Here is a 17,762-nt window from a genome sequence, read left to right as displayed (position 1 = left end):
TGGCGTGCAAGACTAAGCAGGGGTGGCACTGGCGCGTGGCGTTTCTGTTCAGCGCGGATCCGCAGCCGACCGCAGGTCACCATTGCTCTGCACCAGGGGCTGTCAGTTTTGTGTTAAAAGTTCTCGGACTTTTATGGGTCAATTTCGGATAACTTTTTGTACTTTTGGAGCCGCAGCTAACCGCAAGTCACCATTGCTCCGCTCGCTGAACCATTTTTTTCTCTACTTCAGGAGCGCAGTTTGTGTTGTTTATTTAATTTTTATAGCTCTCTGAAAAACCCCAAAGTTTTATTTTGTTATTTTGAGGAAACACTGTTCCATAGTTTGATTGGTGTGCATTGCATTATTAATCACTCACCAAATTTGCCATGTAGATGGTCAACAGGCCTCTCCTGCAAACATCATCACAAAAAGTATGAACACACTCGTAAACAAATCAACAATATCGACGCTTTTAAATAGGCCACAATGATGCTGTGCATAATATGTATTGTGCGTGTATGTGTACGTGTGTGGGACTGATTGGGGAGCAGAAGTGTCGTGGTTAGTGCAACGCGCTACGAACCCAACCCGCTCATGAACAATAACAGCGGCGAATATATGAACAGGTCCTGGGCATCCCTTAGATCTACTCAGCCTTAAATAAGTACCTGGTGCGGTGTGTAAACATCGGCACTGGGGAGACAAAGGTGGCTGGGCGAGGTCCTGGCCACACCCCCTCGTGTGCCGTGCCAGCCTCTGTAGGGGCTTGCTAACAGCACTTGCGTACACATTATCTTCAATGCTATAGGGGGATCTTTGTCTATTGTGGGACTGATATGTTGTGCTCTGTTGGCAGAGCGACTCATGAATTAAATTTCAGAACACGGGCCATTAACATATAGTAAGATTGTCCCCCTCCCTCCGGGACCCTCCTGAAACAGAGATGCAGTGAGTATTTTTAGGAATAAATACATTTCATTGTGTTATTGTATTTAATGTATATGTCCAGAAGAAAAATAAATTCCTTATTACACCTTTCCATTTGATTAAAATAGATTTCCTTTACACCAACAGCTGGAATGATAAAGATGGTACATTACAGAAAAAAACTAGGAGCAAAAGATAAAAAAATAACAAACAGGAGACGATACACACGAGACCAGGGGTCGGCAACCAACAAAACAAGAAGAGTAATTTTTTTCGAATAAACAAAAAACCCCTCAATATTTCAAGAGCCGCAATGCACGTGAATATGAGACGGTGAACCTTAATAAATAACATCACGAAACAGCCCTTAAAAAGCCGCAGGTTGCCGATGCCTGCACTAGATTGACAGCATAAACTAGACATCCAAAGGAGACGTACCATACAAACAAGATGAAAAGTAAAAAATAATCATTACAAACGAGACAAACAAATGTCGTCTCGATTTCAACTGTGACCCCAAACCCTCAATTCATTGAATCGCAGAAGAGCAGAGAGTGAATAGTCATGACATGACTAGCAGTTTGTGCAATGCCACCTAGAGTTATGCCCTAGGTACCTGGGTTAAATCTGTCCACACAACCTAATATTGTCAGCCTTAACAGATGATCAATAACAGAATACAAGCCTGTAGGGCTGTACGGGGGAGCCCAGAGCAAGCACTTTTGTAGCAAAACCGTGATACATGTTCAGCCAACATGTGGCCTGAATTAAGCAGCATGCACGGCTAAAGTGTTTCCCTGCCCTGCGTTAAGGTAAGAAATAAATAAAACGACTGTAAGAGCCCTCGGTTTAGCTTCACACAGACTCACAGCGTGGCCGTTGCTATGGGTCCCATTGCCAGAGCACATCGCTGAAGACTCCACTTCTGACATGCATTCCCAATATCGATGCTCCAATATGGGTTGTATGCTCACAAGGGAGATACAGTTTCCACTTTTCATGGATTTGCCTTTCCTATTATATGTTTTGAATGCTATATTTACCACCGAAATCTTCCTGTAAAAGGAGAGATTCTGTTTCAAATGGGCTCTCACACATTTGTCATAGTTTTTTTTTACACTTTTCTCTAATGGTATCCCATCTGTGCTGATGGCACAGAGCCAAATGGTGCAAGATGTTAACTACCTCGCCTGGTATACAGGAGGACGTGGGTTTGATCATGACAGTGACACCTGTATATTTGGAGTTTTTTTTATGTTATCCCCGTGGTCACGTGGATTTTTCTACGAGTCCTCCGGTTTTTCCCTCATCATTTAGAAACAAGCGTTTATAGTATCTGGCTGCTATACATTTCCACATGCTAAACCACTTCGTTGAGCTATCATTTGTGGCCAGGTCGCATCTGAAAAAGAACTACATAGTGCAGTGGACCTTACCTGGTAAAATAAAAAAAATATTGAGTTTAGTTGTTGTTAGAAAAATGACAAATGAACTGGAAGGTTTGTTGAACAGCTGCAGATGTGACATTCTACACATCTCCTGTCATCCTTCAAAGATCTAACTGCACTCTGAGCGGTTTAAAGATTTCACAAATCATATTATCATGAAATGTTGCGGTGAATTAGAGATAATAGAATTTAAAGAGAATTAGAATTATCATAGAGAAGGGTCCGTATTGCCCCAGCCTATGCTGCTGAGACTTTAGAAAGGCAAAATTGGTCCAGAGTTTGCCTGCTTGAACTAATGCTGCTGGGAAAATATCGGTGCAGAATGCTGGTAACGTTGATGGACTTCAATGTCAGTATTTCTATATCAGGGCACCCTGTTTCATGTTGGGTAAAAAAATAACGGCTTTCTTGCTTAAATGAGCATCGAAGGTTACATTGACGCTGTGTATGTGCGTCAAAACATGATGTAACGGGCCCGCACAATCCCTCATTTTTTTTTTAATAGAGCATCGTTCATTACCTGGCTACAGCCCTGAGCCTGAAATTAAAATTTCTATGATGGTGGGGGGGGGGAAAGTCTATCCATAGTGCAACCACTGCTGACTTCTCCGCAAAGCAGTACTCCGTTTTAGCTTTAGCTTATAGTTTCATTTTATCAACCCCAGAGGGATGACAGCCTGGGTTCTGCTGTCGTCTGATGATGCTGGTTGTAATTACCGGCAAAGCGTTGTACTCTAATTGTAAATGTTGTGGGTTTACTCTCCAACACACCGGTGTGTTCAACTAGTAACGAATGGGCATGTATTGTTTATGTGGCAAACCTTACTAATTGGCTGTGTCGGGTGGTGGTGGGTTTAATGAGAATTGATATATACGTGATCTAACCCAAAAACCTCTTATGGATAATATTGAATCGCAAAAGCCTACGCGTTAAACTGAGGATTTGAACTGTCGGGTAAAAGCTGAACATTTGAACCTGGGATTTCAAGTGTCTGCTCAGTGATTCAACTTTACACGTCCTAAATGACGCAAAGACTCATCTTTCAATACTGTGTGTTCACCGTAAACTGTCCAGACAATAATTACACTGCCTGCACCAAAGATCACCTGCTTTTTCTTTCCAGGAGGATGGCAATGTAGGAGGCTGGCAGTGCCGCCCAGAAGCCACCCAGCCACGAGTTGAAGCCACCCATAAGCTTTCTGTAATAACAGGGTTGGCACAGACCATGCAAAGCATTAATTCAGGTGTTTAAGTCAAACAGTAATTTCTTAAGTCCCAATGGAGCATATCGCTCGGTTTGCAAACCGCGCGTTATCGCAGCAGTGGGAACGATACATCACAGTGACACAGAGAGGAGTCGTGTTACAACTTGAAACTTGGCTCAAGCGACTGTGGTTCAGGCAGTGACACGTGTAGAACGAGTGGTGACCTGTGACTTCATTTCAGGTAATCAAAAACAAATTGTATTGCACAGTGATGGCTACGCATATTATCATGTGCACATCCAACTCTGCTTTGTCGCTTTTCCTCACCGTATATACAAATCAGTATGTCCAGCTTCGAAAGCAATTGGCCAAACATCCCAATGCAGAGGAACACATCTGGTCGACTCGTTTTAAGCTTTTCAGGACCAATCATATAATTGCATTCCTTTGTCAATCCACTGCTGGATGAAAGCCTCCCCGTGTCAGTTATGGGGGAAGTTTGACCATAATTGTCCGCGGTAGTCACTGGGGGTCGATGAAAGGGGTGCCCAGAACCAAAATCACAAATGCACAAATCCACTTGCCGCGGACGACAGAACCGTGGTTCAACCCGATGGTTCAGTTTTTATGTAAGGGTCATGTCCACAAGGTTTGTCTGCACTTGTAATGCTTCTATGAGAAAAGCTGAAAACTAATAACAGCTATCACAGGCATTAATATTTCATTTCCAATGGCGGGGGGGGGGGGGGTTGTTCACTACATAATGTACATGAGCCAAGTGCTGCTACACAAACTCATTTAGTAATCGCCCCCTTCTGGGGTGCAGCAGTGGCAAGATGTTAACTACCTCGCCTGGTATACAGGAGGTTGTTGGTTCAATCCCGACCATGACGCCTGTGTATTTGCTGCTAAAAAAATCCACATAAGCCACTTCGTTCGGCTATCATTTGTGGCCAGGTGATTTCTGAAAAATAGCCGTATAGCTCAAGTGGGCCTTACCTGGTAAGATAAAAAAAATTGTTTAGTTTTTCTCCAAAAGCACTCGCCCTTGCTTGCGTGACACTTAAACGTTTCTGTGTCTCCGATTCTTGATTCTTGGGTTTCCCTCTCAGTTTCTTTAGTTCTTTCTCTCGCCACCAAGGTTTTTCCAGTCGGAGGCCTCGCTCACGTGAGAACCCTTTAGGGTCGACGTGCGCACCTCCAACGCGCGTCCCGAGAGCGCTCACCGCAGAATACAGAAGGAGGCGATGTAGAGGCCGCCATTGGCGCTGAGGAAGGCCACCGACCGCGAGAGCTCCGGCAGCAGCCGGTACAGGTAGTAGTCGCGCTTACGCCGCCGCAGAAGCGCAGCGATCTGAGCGGACGTGCGACGCAAAGGGGGGCACTCAAAACGCGGCAACTCGCAGGGACGCTGCGACCGCTAAACAAACCATGTTCAGATTTTGATTTAAAGCTTTCGTGACTGCAGTAATTCACACTCTTAGCTCTTTCGGTAAAGTCACGTTGAAGGGAAACAATAAAATAATATATATATAAAACCGACACACCTGATGACCACCGTTTGTGTTATGGTCGAAACGTCGTTTTATATATATTATTATTTTATTGTTTCCCTTCAACGTGACTTTACCGAAAGAGCTAAGAATAATAACCAGGTTTAGTTTGTTGTCCTTCCCCTCCGCACCCCGGGCCCGCACTTCCGATTGGCACGGTTGTATGGTGCGAAACATACCTATGTACACACGCGCTGCAAGCGAGTAAGGTGCTGCTTTCTAGGGTGGTGTGCGGTACAGCAAGCAGGAGTCTTAACAATGTTGCGCAGCGCCATTTCGGTGCTCTACTCTCGTGCGCGTTGACATTTCTCCAGGAACTATAGGGTTCAACGTAGATGTAAAAATATTGAAAATGTATGTTTAAACACCTTGAGCAGGTAGCCTCCTGAAAACGATTCCTGAAAGAGGTGATTCTGGGACAAGATTAAACATTAGAATTGTAAATCAACTGTTCACTCAATTGCCTTTGCTAAAAATCATGATATTCCTTGTCACATTCATCAACGACAGTCCATCCATGTGCTTCTAACCTATGGCTCGCGAGCCAGATGTGGCTCTTTTGATGACTGCATCTGGCTCGCAAATACATCTTAGCTGACATTTCTTTCGTTGTATTCAGTGTAAAAAAAAAAAATTATATGGCTCTCACGGAAATTTATTTTAAAATATGTGGCTTTCATGGCTCTCTCAGCCAAAAAAGGTTCCCGACCCCTGTTCTAGAAGGTCCATCCTACTCCGTCACCATCACTAACTGTCCAACGATGCCACAATGCTCCTGCACACTCGCTGATCTGATCACTCTCTCTCTCTACGGTTGTCGTCTGGTTTGGCACACAGAATTCCCTTCTTTGGCCGCATCACCAATCTCATCCATCAGCGACAATCCCTCCTCAAGATTGTGCCCATCCCTAGCACACTTACTCATGTCTGATAGTCAACACGAACGTTTCGAAGTTGTGCTTGTCGCCTCATCCATGCAATTATAAGCAGAACCGGTTCAAATTGTCACTTGCCACCGATGTTAGCCGTGGCTGGGATTCAAACCAAGTTTTACAAAGCTCATAGTGGTGTATATCTTCTTCTTTCAAATAGCTGATATAGATGCAGAGCAACAGCACCAATTTCACATCCAAGTGGTCAAGCCAGATAACCACGTCCGGAGCAGCGGAGTGTGTCGCTGTGATGTCTCGGATTGTATATCAATGCACCGCTACTGCACTTGCATAGAACCATGAAAACACAAAGGTATCTGGAAATTATGCTCTGTATATGTACCCTTAACAACAGCAGTAAGGCGATCGTGTATTACACTCTATCTCAAAATAATCCACGAGAAAAACAATTCTAATTCTGAGGTTTGCATCTGACCACGACTGAGATTCTCGGTTTAAAACCCCACTTTCTGAACACAAGCTAAGTCCTCAAGAGCAGTGAGTTTGATGGGTCTCTCTCTCTCTTTACAGACGCATTACCCCACATCCGCGTGTTATTGCTTGCAGACACAATCCCAAAAAAGAGTAGAGGCTGCACATTTACACGGACGTAATGGAGCTGAATGTCATTGTTAGGCAAAAGCGTGTCACTTGTGTGCTGGTATTAGGGACAGATTTGAAGAATGGCTGACAACGTATTTTTCATTGAATGAGATTTTTTAGACTCGATCAGTATTAAAATCCGAAAATCCACTACTATAGTCAGTCAGAAAAAGAGGTGTAGAAATTATCTTCCATAATTTCCTAAAGTGGGGTAGATGTGTCTCAACTGGCCTGAATGCTTGCCTTGATCAAATAAATCTAAGAATTGCAAAATTACCTGGCAGGCACCTGACCTCATAAAAATTTTTGGAGCATCTTAAAATCTGGAGAATACGGTAATAGGACGAAAGGCATAATTGGAGAAACCCACTTTACAGCATATTCTCCCACCTTAAATAAATTTAATCATAATAATTACAACAATTACACTGCACTTGCCTCTAAATACAGCACTTTAATGGCTATCATGAACCTCGCTGGGCTCTCGCCAAGTGAATTAACACCGGTCACGTTCAGACAAAGAGGAGCTTTGAGTGTAGTGAGTAAACCCATTTTACCCAAGTGAGAGGGAATGTTCATATGTGCTAGCGTTTTATAACACACACACCCCAATAAGGTTACATAGTGCTTAACTCATTATGACTCTTGCAGTTGGTGGGCAAGCCTCGGATAAATCACAAACCTCGACATCGAGGCAAAGAGAGCAATTCTATTCGTGCTAATGGCAATATGTTCAGGAGCTAAATGCCAATGTCGAGGTCCGCTCGCCTCGAGAGGGCTTCAGGAAAGAGTTTGTGTAGTTTTGCTATTCGGGTCCATAGTTTAAGTTGCATGTACTGATGTGGGTCATGGCTCCACCAGTGTCTTGGAGGAGGAATGACAAAGCTAGGAGGTGCGATGTTTGGGTCTCAAATGAGGAGTTTATTCTGGACGTCTGCGTTGTACAAATGATCGCCAGCATTCTTCTGGATCAGGAAGAAGAGCAGTAACAGTACTAGACATGAAGGGCTCACTTAAAATATTACCAGCCAGGCCTCGTGGAGACCAAATCACACTTCAGCTCCGCCATAATCACTAATGGTGCACGCAACCTCTGATCTCTTTTCAGCATAACCTTCCATCCTAAGTCACAAGAACTAAGTCTCCTACACATGCCGCCCGTTACCATATCCGTGGAACTTGCCCTCGACCTTTCCCAAATCCAGAATGCCATTTCTGATGCCAAATTGTTGTGATCCTCCAACAAAATATACATTTTAGTTAAGAGACCTTACTGTCCATGACTCTTGTTTGGCTCAAACCGTATTTATCTTCAACCCCAACTTGGGGCCTTGTTTGATAAGCTATACAATTGCTTCCTGTGGATTAATTTCCATTGCAAGTCATCAGCGAAACAATAATACAAGTTGGATGAGGAGCAACGTTAGAAAATAAGGAGGCGAGGGAGTGGAGGATGGAGCGCTTTTTGGAAAGTTTAAATTTAATAATTATGAACGGCAACAAGCCGGTGAACTTACTACTATCACGTATGCATCAGAAGCAGATATTGACGAATAAAAATGGAACACAAGCTAACAGATGCGCAGAGAAGCATACAGAGTTGCATGCTGGTAACTGCACCGCTAAGATAGAGAGCGGAACACGTGGATGAAGGAACGACCACCACACATTAGACGTCATATTGACTTGGTAAAACAAAAAAAAGTGCTTGGGCAGAACGCATCGATTAAATGGAGCGAAAGCTGATGGACGAGACTGGTAAAGGAATTGCAGACAGAGGATGGCCCAAGAGGACAGGCACTGTGGAGATGGAGCAATCAAATCCGAAAAAAAGGAAAATATGTACTGAGGCATACAGGACTGTGAGGGGTCGCATGAATTGGGTAGGGGGGGGGGGAGTATTTATTCAGCAGTGGATAAACCACGGCTGATCATGCTGCCAACCGAAATCCAAACTATAATCCAAACTAATGTAAGATGCGACCCAAATAATAGCTCTTGGAGAGCGGCGATGCATCCAAGTGACGTGCTATGGGCAGTGTGATAAAGGAATTATTAACCATGAGAACATTCTTTGAAATGACGATCTGGTGCTTCTGTATACGTGCGGTGGTAGCTATGCAAAGTGGTCTGTAATCCAGCACTGTGGAGGCAACGAGGGTTGATGGATCACAGAAACGTTGTTAAAACTCCCTTCCCGTGGGCACCGAGATTTTGTCATCCGCTGGGCTCTCCAGGATATGGCAGTCGAGAAAATTGTAGACTCCACCTGTTCCATCTGTATGGGATAGAGCGTTCCCCCCTCGCACACGCATGGGTTTACTCCGGGTGTGCCAGTTTCCTGCAATGTGTAAACACTCGTTCGTTGGCAGATAACGCCTTCGTACACAGAGGACTGCGGAGCTTGGGAAATTGTTGGCGTCAGCTCCTCACAGCGGCGGCTGCTGCTGCCGCCTTTCTGTTTGGCTTGTGGCTCCTCCTTGCCCCTGCCGAGTCGAACATGATTATTGTTTATGGAACGTGACTGTTTATGGAACTCTGGATATGTCACTCGGGAACGAGTTCAATAATGCTAATCGCCCAAGTGACGCAAGCCGACCGCGATAACAACGCAGCGTTACGACCTTGGATGGCTTTTAAAGTTTCGTGTGTTTATTGGGAGTGCCGTTACCGTCAACGAAGCTCTAAATTCGCGTCGGCTCAGGCCTGCCCACGTAACCTTCGGACGCTTATCTAAATATAAAAGATAAGAGCTGCAGAGTTGGCCGTACTTAGCCAACCAGCGACTGCTCCCTAACAGAGTCCATAACGAGCAAATGCATTAGATTCTAGATTTAAGTGTCAGAATAACATCATTACACTTGGCAAATAACGTGCGTTTGTGTCGACTTTCCCATTTACACGCGCGTTCCCACATCAAGGAAGCGATAAGCGCACAAACGCATGCACAACAAAATACTTCGTTGCGTTACGCCAAGGCTCCGTCCCGACCCGCGCGGTCCCTCCCGCCGGCCGAACGATGTCGCACCTCAACCGCGGGCGTCTAGGAAAGAGCGGGGGGGGGGGGCCCGCGAAGCCGGTCTAGGCCTCCGACGCTCGAAGGGCGATTTCCAAACAAATAAAAGGGGGAACTCACCAAGTATAGCGGCGTGTAGATTCGCACGGCCTCGTCGAAGGCGCCCCAGCTGACCTGGCGAAAAGCGGTGACACAAGAAGGGTCCCACGTGTGGCCAATCTCGTAGCAGTTGTGCGGTATGGACTTGCTGAGCGCCGCCATGTTGGCAAGGGATGCCCGGTGATAGCCGGGTTTGCGGGATTCCCTAACTCAACGAAGCGGGGAGGGGGGGTTAAACATTTTACGTACAACGAAAATATTTTATAAAGTGCTCAGAACACGCTCAAAATCAATAACGTGCAAACCTACGTCCACTAATATTAAGTAAGTCATCTGAATTAATGAAGTGTCGGAATAACATCATTTAGAGCTACAGCGGTAGGCGCTATGGTATGAATTCCTTTGCAAGCGACACCCGCGATCGCCATGTGCTGGAGTTGGTAGCGTCCGTCGCGGGGACTTGCCCAAAGTGGTGGCGCGAGCCGCAGATGCGGCTTCTGATTGGTCCGCGCCAGTGGAGTTGAGTCTTCTGCGATGCACTTAAACCCCCCCCCCCCACCTGCCAAAGGGCAACACGAGCAGTTACCCAATGGCCCTGGAACATTGGGCCCTGCGGAAAGTAAGACGCGACCCCAAAGCTTTTGCCCGGTGTCAGTCGTCAAACCCATACGGTTTACACGTGTTCTTGGACACGGAAATTTTGTTTTTAGGTTCATAGGGGCCGTCCATAAATGACGTCACGCGATTTTTGACCCCCCCCTCGTCACACGGCGTCACAAAAAGTCAGACCCCTCCCCTCAAATGTGACGTCACAAAGCTCTGCCCCCCCCCCCCAAAACCATATTTCCATTTTGAAAATAAAAAATGCTTCAAATCGCTTTAAACTATTGTCATTGTAGTGCGTATTTGATGTGGCGCTGCACTCTGATGTTGTAGGTGAAAACATTTATTAAAAAGTCTATTTATTTAAGTAGAACGTGTTGTCTATATTTATTTAAAGTTGCGCATTTTGATGTGACGTCACATTTCTCAAACCCACCCCTCGTTACACATCGTCACAAATGTCTGACCCCCCCCCCCCAGGTGCGTGACGTCATTTATGGACGGCCCCATACGGCGTACAGCCGTTTCAATATGGGGGGGGGGGGGGGGGGAATCATGCTTTTATCTATTTGTTTGTGTTTCTCCCTTGTGATGGGACTTTGTAGGATGAACGTTGAGATTTATAAGGGCACGGGGTGACCAATACGTTCTGACTTGGTTCGTAATAAGTTAGGTACTGATAAGGGGTTGACAGGTTTGAGTTATACAATAACAACCACAGCTGCCATTCACCACGAAGTGTGGATGACGTCAGTGCAGCGGTTGTGCCAGGCTAGGTGCACACACAAAACAAACGTTGAGGCTACGTGAAGTGTCAAAGGCACGGGACAGATCCAGGCACATGTATGTAGAACTTATTTCGGACCGTACATTGGCAACCGTGCTAATCGTAGGTAACATGGGTTGACTGAGATGACTGGCAGATGCACCACCTGTGCTCCCCACTGTCAGCTTACGTAAGTTGGCAGTGTTGTGAGCGTCGCTCCTCTGCCCCTCTGCTCTTCCAAAATCCGCCAACTACCCAGTATCCTCAATATGCACCTAGCCTGGCACTGCCCAGTAGCATGCTTTCACGTGCCTCCTGCACAGAGGCCGATCTTGACACCGCTGGTAGCAGTCATCGGCAAGTCTACAGATACCCTGACGCCTGCTGCTGTATATTTGGAGTTTGCGTGTCTCTCTCCCCGTGGTCACGTGGATTTTTCTCCGGGTCCTCCGGGTTTCCCTCCCCATTTAGAAACGTGTTTAGAGTATTTGGCTGCTATCAATCCACGTGATATTTGGCTGCTATAAATTTCCACATGATAAGCCACTTCGTTGAGCTATCACTTGTGGCCAGGTGGCTTCTGAAAAGAGCTGTATAGCTCAGTGGGCCTTACCTGGTAAAATAACAAGTTTCGTTTTAGTTTAGCTCCACATCCTTCTGTACCACATCGGACCAAACAAAAGCTGCTTGGGCATGCGCATCCGTGTGTCTATAGAACTCCCTTCGCACCGTACGTAGCCTACCGTAATAATTGGAGGTGTGTGGGAAGGACAACAGAAAACACAAATATCAGTTCCAAAGAAATGAGTTTTTCGATCTAGATTCAAAAGTGCATCGCTCCAGTGGTGAGTTTTGGGTTAAAAGTTCTCGGACTCAATCGTGGTCAGATGTAGACCTCATAATTAAATTCTCACGACGTTTCGATTGCAACACGAGCAATCATCATCAGGTGTGAAAACCACAGCAAGAATTTTTTTTAAAAAGTGCCGGTTTTTTCAGGCGTGTACAGTACACCGGTGTTCTTTATACATTTCTCAAACAAAAAAATATTCCATCCATGGCATCCTTTTCGTCAGCGGAAGACCGTGGATTTTTTTTTAGCGTTTAACTTTTTTGTTGTTGAAGACGATTGCAATTATTTGAACATTTCCTGCAAAGACTGAACGACGTGCCGATCCTGGAACGACAGAAGCCTTGATGCTGATGCTGCTGCTGCTGCTCTAATACGATAACATCGAACACCCGACGAAATCGTCGATCAGAGACGTCTTATTTTACCTTAGGGGAATTTATAAGGCGCCTTAACGCCTTAACCAAGGCGTTTTGCAAAGGATTTAGGAGCCGTCCATAAATTACGTCACGTACCTAGGGGGGAGGGGGGGGGGGGTCATACATTTGTGACGATGTGTGACGAGGTGGCGGGAGGGGGTTTGAGAAATGTGACGTCACATCAAAATGCTCAACTTTAAATATAAACAACACGTTCTACCTAATTAAATAGACTTTTTAATAAATGTTTCCTCCTACAACATCAGACTGCAGCGCCACATTACATACGCACTACAATGACAATAGTTTAAAGCGATTTGAAGAATGATTTTTTGTGGGGGCGGGGCAGAGATTTGTGACGTCATATTTGAGGCGGGGACTGACTTTTTGTGACGCCGTGTGACGAAGGGTGGGGGGGGTGTCAAAAATCGTCCAAAATCGCATGACGTCATTTATGGACGGCCCCTTAAACGGTACACGTGAATTAATGTGCCCCCATACTTGGAAAAAGTGGGCGTGGCGTTTGGTGGAAGGGTCGTGTCTTCATAATAGGTGAGATTGCGTAAATATAAATGTGTCGTGAAACCCGCCACCACTCGACACAGCCAATTAGTAAGGTTTGTTACGTAAACAAAACATGACAATTCGTAGAAACAAATCAGTAACACGTTTTGTTTACGTGACAAACCTTACTAATTGGCTGTGTCGGGTGGTGGAGGGTTTAACGACACATTTTTACTTACGCGATCTAACAAAAAAACTCTATTACGGATAATATTTGTCACGAAAGCCCTACGACTACAACGCCCCCTTCATTTGATTGTCTTAAATATGAGCAAAAACGGGCGATTCCGTCCCAATTCTTTTTCTTTTATTACGTCGAATCGTACACCTTCAAGGTGGCTGCCCGATCGACTTTGAGCCGGGCGCCTGGATCGCGCTGAGCGGAATTTTACAGCGATTCAGTCTTAGATTCGCGATCCACCATGGGCATATATGGGCACATCTCAGGATCGGTGGTTTCGTGCGTGCGTACAATCGTATCGCTCCAATTTACGGCGCTGCAGCAGTTGCCAGCGTCTGGTTGGATTGATTGGCTGGCAGTGGTCGCGGCTGTGGAGGAGAGTAAACCCACGGCATTTGCAATTCGAGTACGACGTTTCGCCGAGTAACGAATTGGCACGTTCTGTTCACGTGACAAACCCTTACTAATTGGCTGTGTCGGATGGTGGCGGGTTTAACGACACATTCATCCTGACAGGATTTAACCCCCCCAAAAAACTTCGATCATATGGATAAATATTTGTTCGCGAACGCCTACCGTGATAAACTTACGGCTGTAGAGTTTTTGAGTGACAAAACTCGTATGTATGAAGAACTTCTTTCGGTCTGGCAGGCAAGGCTGCGTTTTGCCTGGGTCATTCAGTTCGGTTCATTTATTAGGTATAGCCCTGTGAGCCACTCGGCTCTTGAATCGGGTGCAACCGCAACAAACAAAAAACATGAACAAGAAAACATCTTAAAGTGACTTACGTGCAACAGAAAAATCCTGGAAAAAACAGCAAAGCCTTCCAGAAAAAGCACCGTACATCAATGCTGTGTGCAAAAAATCCCAGTGGGATGCAAGTCAAACAATAACAACCATAAGACAATTTAGATTAAAGTTATCAGTCTAACTCTGTACTACAACAAACAAATATGGCTAAACCAAAACGTTTTAGAAATCACCAAGACAAAGCCACAAAAACAATGTAACAGTCATGTTGCCCCCATGCCCAACCACCGCATGCCCAAGCAGCTTCTGTTTGGCCGCACAGAGGGGGCTAAACAGGCACGACACGGGCTGGTGAAGAGGTGGAGCTGGTGCGGTACGGGAGGATGTGGAACTGAGTGGACTTGTCGAAGACCTCTGTGGAGGAAGCTCGTGAAGGAGGCTACTGGGCAATTGGACGCAGTCGCCTTCCAACAACAACTGAGGGCAAGAGGAGCGATGCTCACAAACAATGAGCGGAGCGCCGGGAGGCTAAAATGAAGCAAGTTGGCGCAGTAGGAGGTACGGCTGGTGCATCTGCCGGTCATCTCAGTCATGGCACCTGCCGGGTGGGTCTGTCAGCGATCCTTCGACACTTCACGTGGTCTCAAAGTGCACCTGGCCTGGCACAGACGCCATGGTGACGTCACCGTCACTTAGTGGCGGACGGCGGGTGATTGGCATGTAGAACTTCTTTCGCACCGTACGTGGCCAACCACGCGCTAAACGGAGGTTGCGGCCCGTGGCGGTGTCCTGTTGTGTACGCACGTCGCACTCGTTGCACACAAAGTGCTCGCAACAAGTGAACCACAATACCTCGCTGATCTCGTCAAGGGGCATAAACCATCAAACACGCGAACTCCGACCATCCTCGCAGCAGCAGCAGCAGCGGCGGCTTTTTGGCTGCTGGGCCATCGAACAAAGACGGTGGTCACCGCATCGCCGCACGCTTTCGGATGCGCTTCTGCGGCCGTCTGGAACGCTCTTCCCTCCGATATTAAGAGCTATGCGCTTTTAAATCTAGATTGAAAACTTATTTCTTTAGAACTGCTTTTTGTATTTAGCTTGTTGTCCCCCCCCCACCCCCGCCCCCCCACCTCCGATTAGCACGGTTGGCTACGTACGGTACGAAAGAAGTGCAACAAACATACAGTACATACATTGTCCCGGAGCTGCTGAAACCATCTCACACCGTAGTCCCGTGCGCCTGCCCAGAGTATGTCACTTTCTCTTGCCAGAGCTGCCCACTCATTGAAGTTGATGTTAAAGTCTTTTTGATCATGTTTGCAGATGTTGCTGAATTGTAGTTTTTTGGGGCAAGCTGCAATTCTCTTGGCTACAGTCCTATAAAATAAATTCTAGTACTGTATATTCACACATATGTTGTAAATTAAGCACACATAGAGCCTTACATTTAGACGGGTTTTTTTTTACAAACTCGGGACAATTGGAAATGGAGTTCAAAGTTCAGCTCTGGGGCCAGCTCAGGAAATGAATGCTGATTGTGTTGATGCTGTTGCTGCCATTTATGGGGTTTTTGGCGCCACAATTTATGAGCCCAGCTGTAAAGCAACCACTAAATGTCATAACCCCTTATAAAAAAACGTTACAAACCCCCTCGCCACGGCTGGCAAAATGCTGCATGCATATAGCAGAGGAACAGAAGTGACACCAAGAATGATGAAAATGCAATTGTAATGGCCACTTCAAGTGAGTGGTGACATTCACGTCCAAGATGTACCGATGTAAATACTCCATGTGGTGTTAAGACAGGCTGAATTAATATTCAAATATGTCGCAGAGCATCATGGCTAAATTGGAAAAGCTGAACAGAAGTTATGTACACTATAAGCAGAGTAACGAGGTGATGTAGGGCGAGACGACACATCGTAGCTTGGCTAAAGTTAGTTGAACACGAGTAATGTAAGTTTCAATATATATGGCGGGTGTATTAACCTTAAAGATACACAGTGGATGTTATAAATCCCGTGACGTCATGCGCAAAAGTTGGCCATTGTGTATCGGCGGCTTCATGGTCCAAATTTACCAAACTTAAAAAAATGTAATATACATGGCAATCATCGCTCCCTCACTGTGAAAGCATCACATGATCCTCCTGAAGGAGGGTCATGTGACTCGGTAAGGTGTTTGTTGGTATGCAAGGGTACCTGCAATAAACTCCAGTTTATATAGTTTAAAAAGTATGCAGCATTGGTGAAGGAATTAATGTGTGTAAAACTTATTTCGCTCCATACGTATCCAATCGGAGGTGCGGGAGAGGCTTACAAATGAAACATAAAATGGCATCCATACTCTTTGGATCTTTCGGTAAAGTCACGTAGGTACCGAAAGAATCAGTCACGAAAGCTTAAAATCAAGATAAAATGGGATATTTTTGTTAATGCCAGAAAGGGTGAAACCTATTCTTATTTCTTCATACTGTAATACTGGCAAAAAGGTCCCATTTCGTAGCTGCTCTACCCGAGCAAGAAATGCCCTGATAGTGGCATTGTCTTTGTGCTGTTCGCATTTTGGCGTTCTCTGGTCTGACACCGGTGAGACTAGGCCCTAAAGAAGGCTGTCTCTGGTGTAGGCCAATCCGTTTCAAAGACGATGTCATATATTATCAGAGGATATTTTGTTTACATGTTCACCATAAGTACGTGTGGATAATGCAGACATGATTCCTTGCAAAAGGTTTATATTTGGTGTTCGAACATCTTAACACCCGTTTTAATGCCAGAAAGGGCAGAACCTATTCTTGGTTTTTTTTTCAAATTAAACATAAAAAGCAGTTTTAAAGAAACGGCTTTTCAATCTATATTTTAAAAGTGGCTTTCTAATATCGGAAGGAAGAGCGTTCCAGACGGCCGCAGAAGCGCGCCTGAGAGCGTGCGATGCAGTGACCACCGTCTCTGTTCGGTGACTAGCCAAAAAAAACCCGAGAGGATCACGGGAACAGTAATCATGGTAGTCGCGATAGAAGAGCGATGAGGCGGCGACTGACTACCGGTCAGTGACTCGAGGGGATCGACAAGTTCTGGATCATCTATCGCCATGACGGCTTTGCGCTGCACTCAATGTGGTGTTTCATTCTCGGCGCTGGAATTTAGCGGAATTAAGTGCAGAGCTAAATGATAATGCTGATAGCACAATAAGGAGGTATAAGGAAACTGGGAAATCCACCCCAACAGCAAGATTCCAAATTTATGGTTGAATTTGTGCTTTGTGCCGTCGTGTAGTCGGCATTGTCCACTATTCAATAGGCTCGATATCAAGTGTTAAATGATGATGATGGTTTATAAATTAGTTATACAAGAGAAATGTGGCTTTCAAAAAGGATGTCAACATTTCCTGGACAAATAAGATGACGGACAGCAGGTACACAACAACAAAAAACAATAAGATTAAGTAGACAAAGGGAAGTTAGATTTCTTGGTCATATAATGAGAAAACAAGAGACAAAATTGAAATGTGTTTTGACCATTGGGGAAATTAGAGATTCAAAACGCTGGGTAAGATGGAGAATTTATACTGGAGGAATCCGATGAGCTATAAATATATTTTTCACAGATGTCAAGTAGTTTCACAGATGTCCACATGGTAATTTGAACGATCGCTGACATCTTTGAGAAAGCACGTGGAACGGTGGATACTTTTTATGATGATTTTTTTTTTGCACGGCCGCTGAACGTCCACTTCACAAGCAGACTGTGCAATCCAGTAAAACAAAACAAAAATCCCCCATTCTGAATTATGGAATGGAGGAAATTCTCGCGGATTAGAGAACATTGCTTGGGGTGGATAAAAATCTTGGCCGCCTTGAG

The 17,762-nt window shown here is 45.3% G+C and overlaps 1 protein-coding gene across 1 annotated transcript in view; it reads right to left on the bottom strand.

Moving 5' to 3' along the window:
- TMEM135 (transmembrane protein 135) overlaps positions 1-10,245 on the bottom strand; it is a 62,293-nt gene extending 52,048 nt beyond the window's left edge. The window contains exons 1-4 of the mRNA XM_032972806.2: positions 9,788-10,245; positions 4,790-4,917; positions 3,465-3,557; positions 359-392 (exon numbers count right to left, since the gene is read on the bottom strand). Of these exons, the coding sequence (XP_032828697.1) occupies positions 359-392; positions 3,465-3,557; positions 4,790-4,917; positions 9,788-9,928 (396 nt within the window). The 5' untranslated portion in view covers positions 9,929-10,245. The remainder of the gene's footprint in view (positions 1-358; positions 393-3,464; positions 3,558-4,789; positions 4,918-9,787) is intronic.
- Between the last annotated feature and the right edge of the window lie 7,517 nt (positions 10,246-17,762).

Source organism: Petromyzon marinus, chromosome 49 (genome assembly GCF_048934315.1).
Source record: "Petromyzon marinus isolate PM22_M1 ecotype Great Lakes invasive population chromosome 49, UKy_Petmar_22M1.pri1.0, whole genome shotgun sequence".
Lineage (NCBI taxonomy): Eukaryota > Metazoa > Chordata > Hyperoartia > Petromyzontiformes > Petromyzontidae > Petromyzon > Petromyzon marinus.
This window is presented reverse-complemented; position numbering and strand designations above follow the sequence as displayed.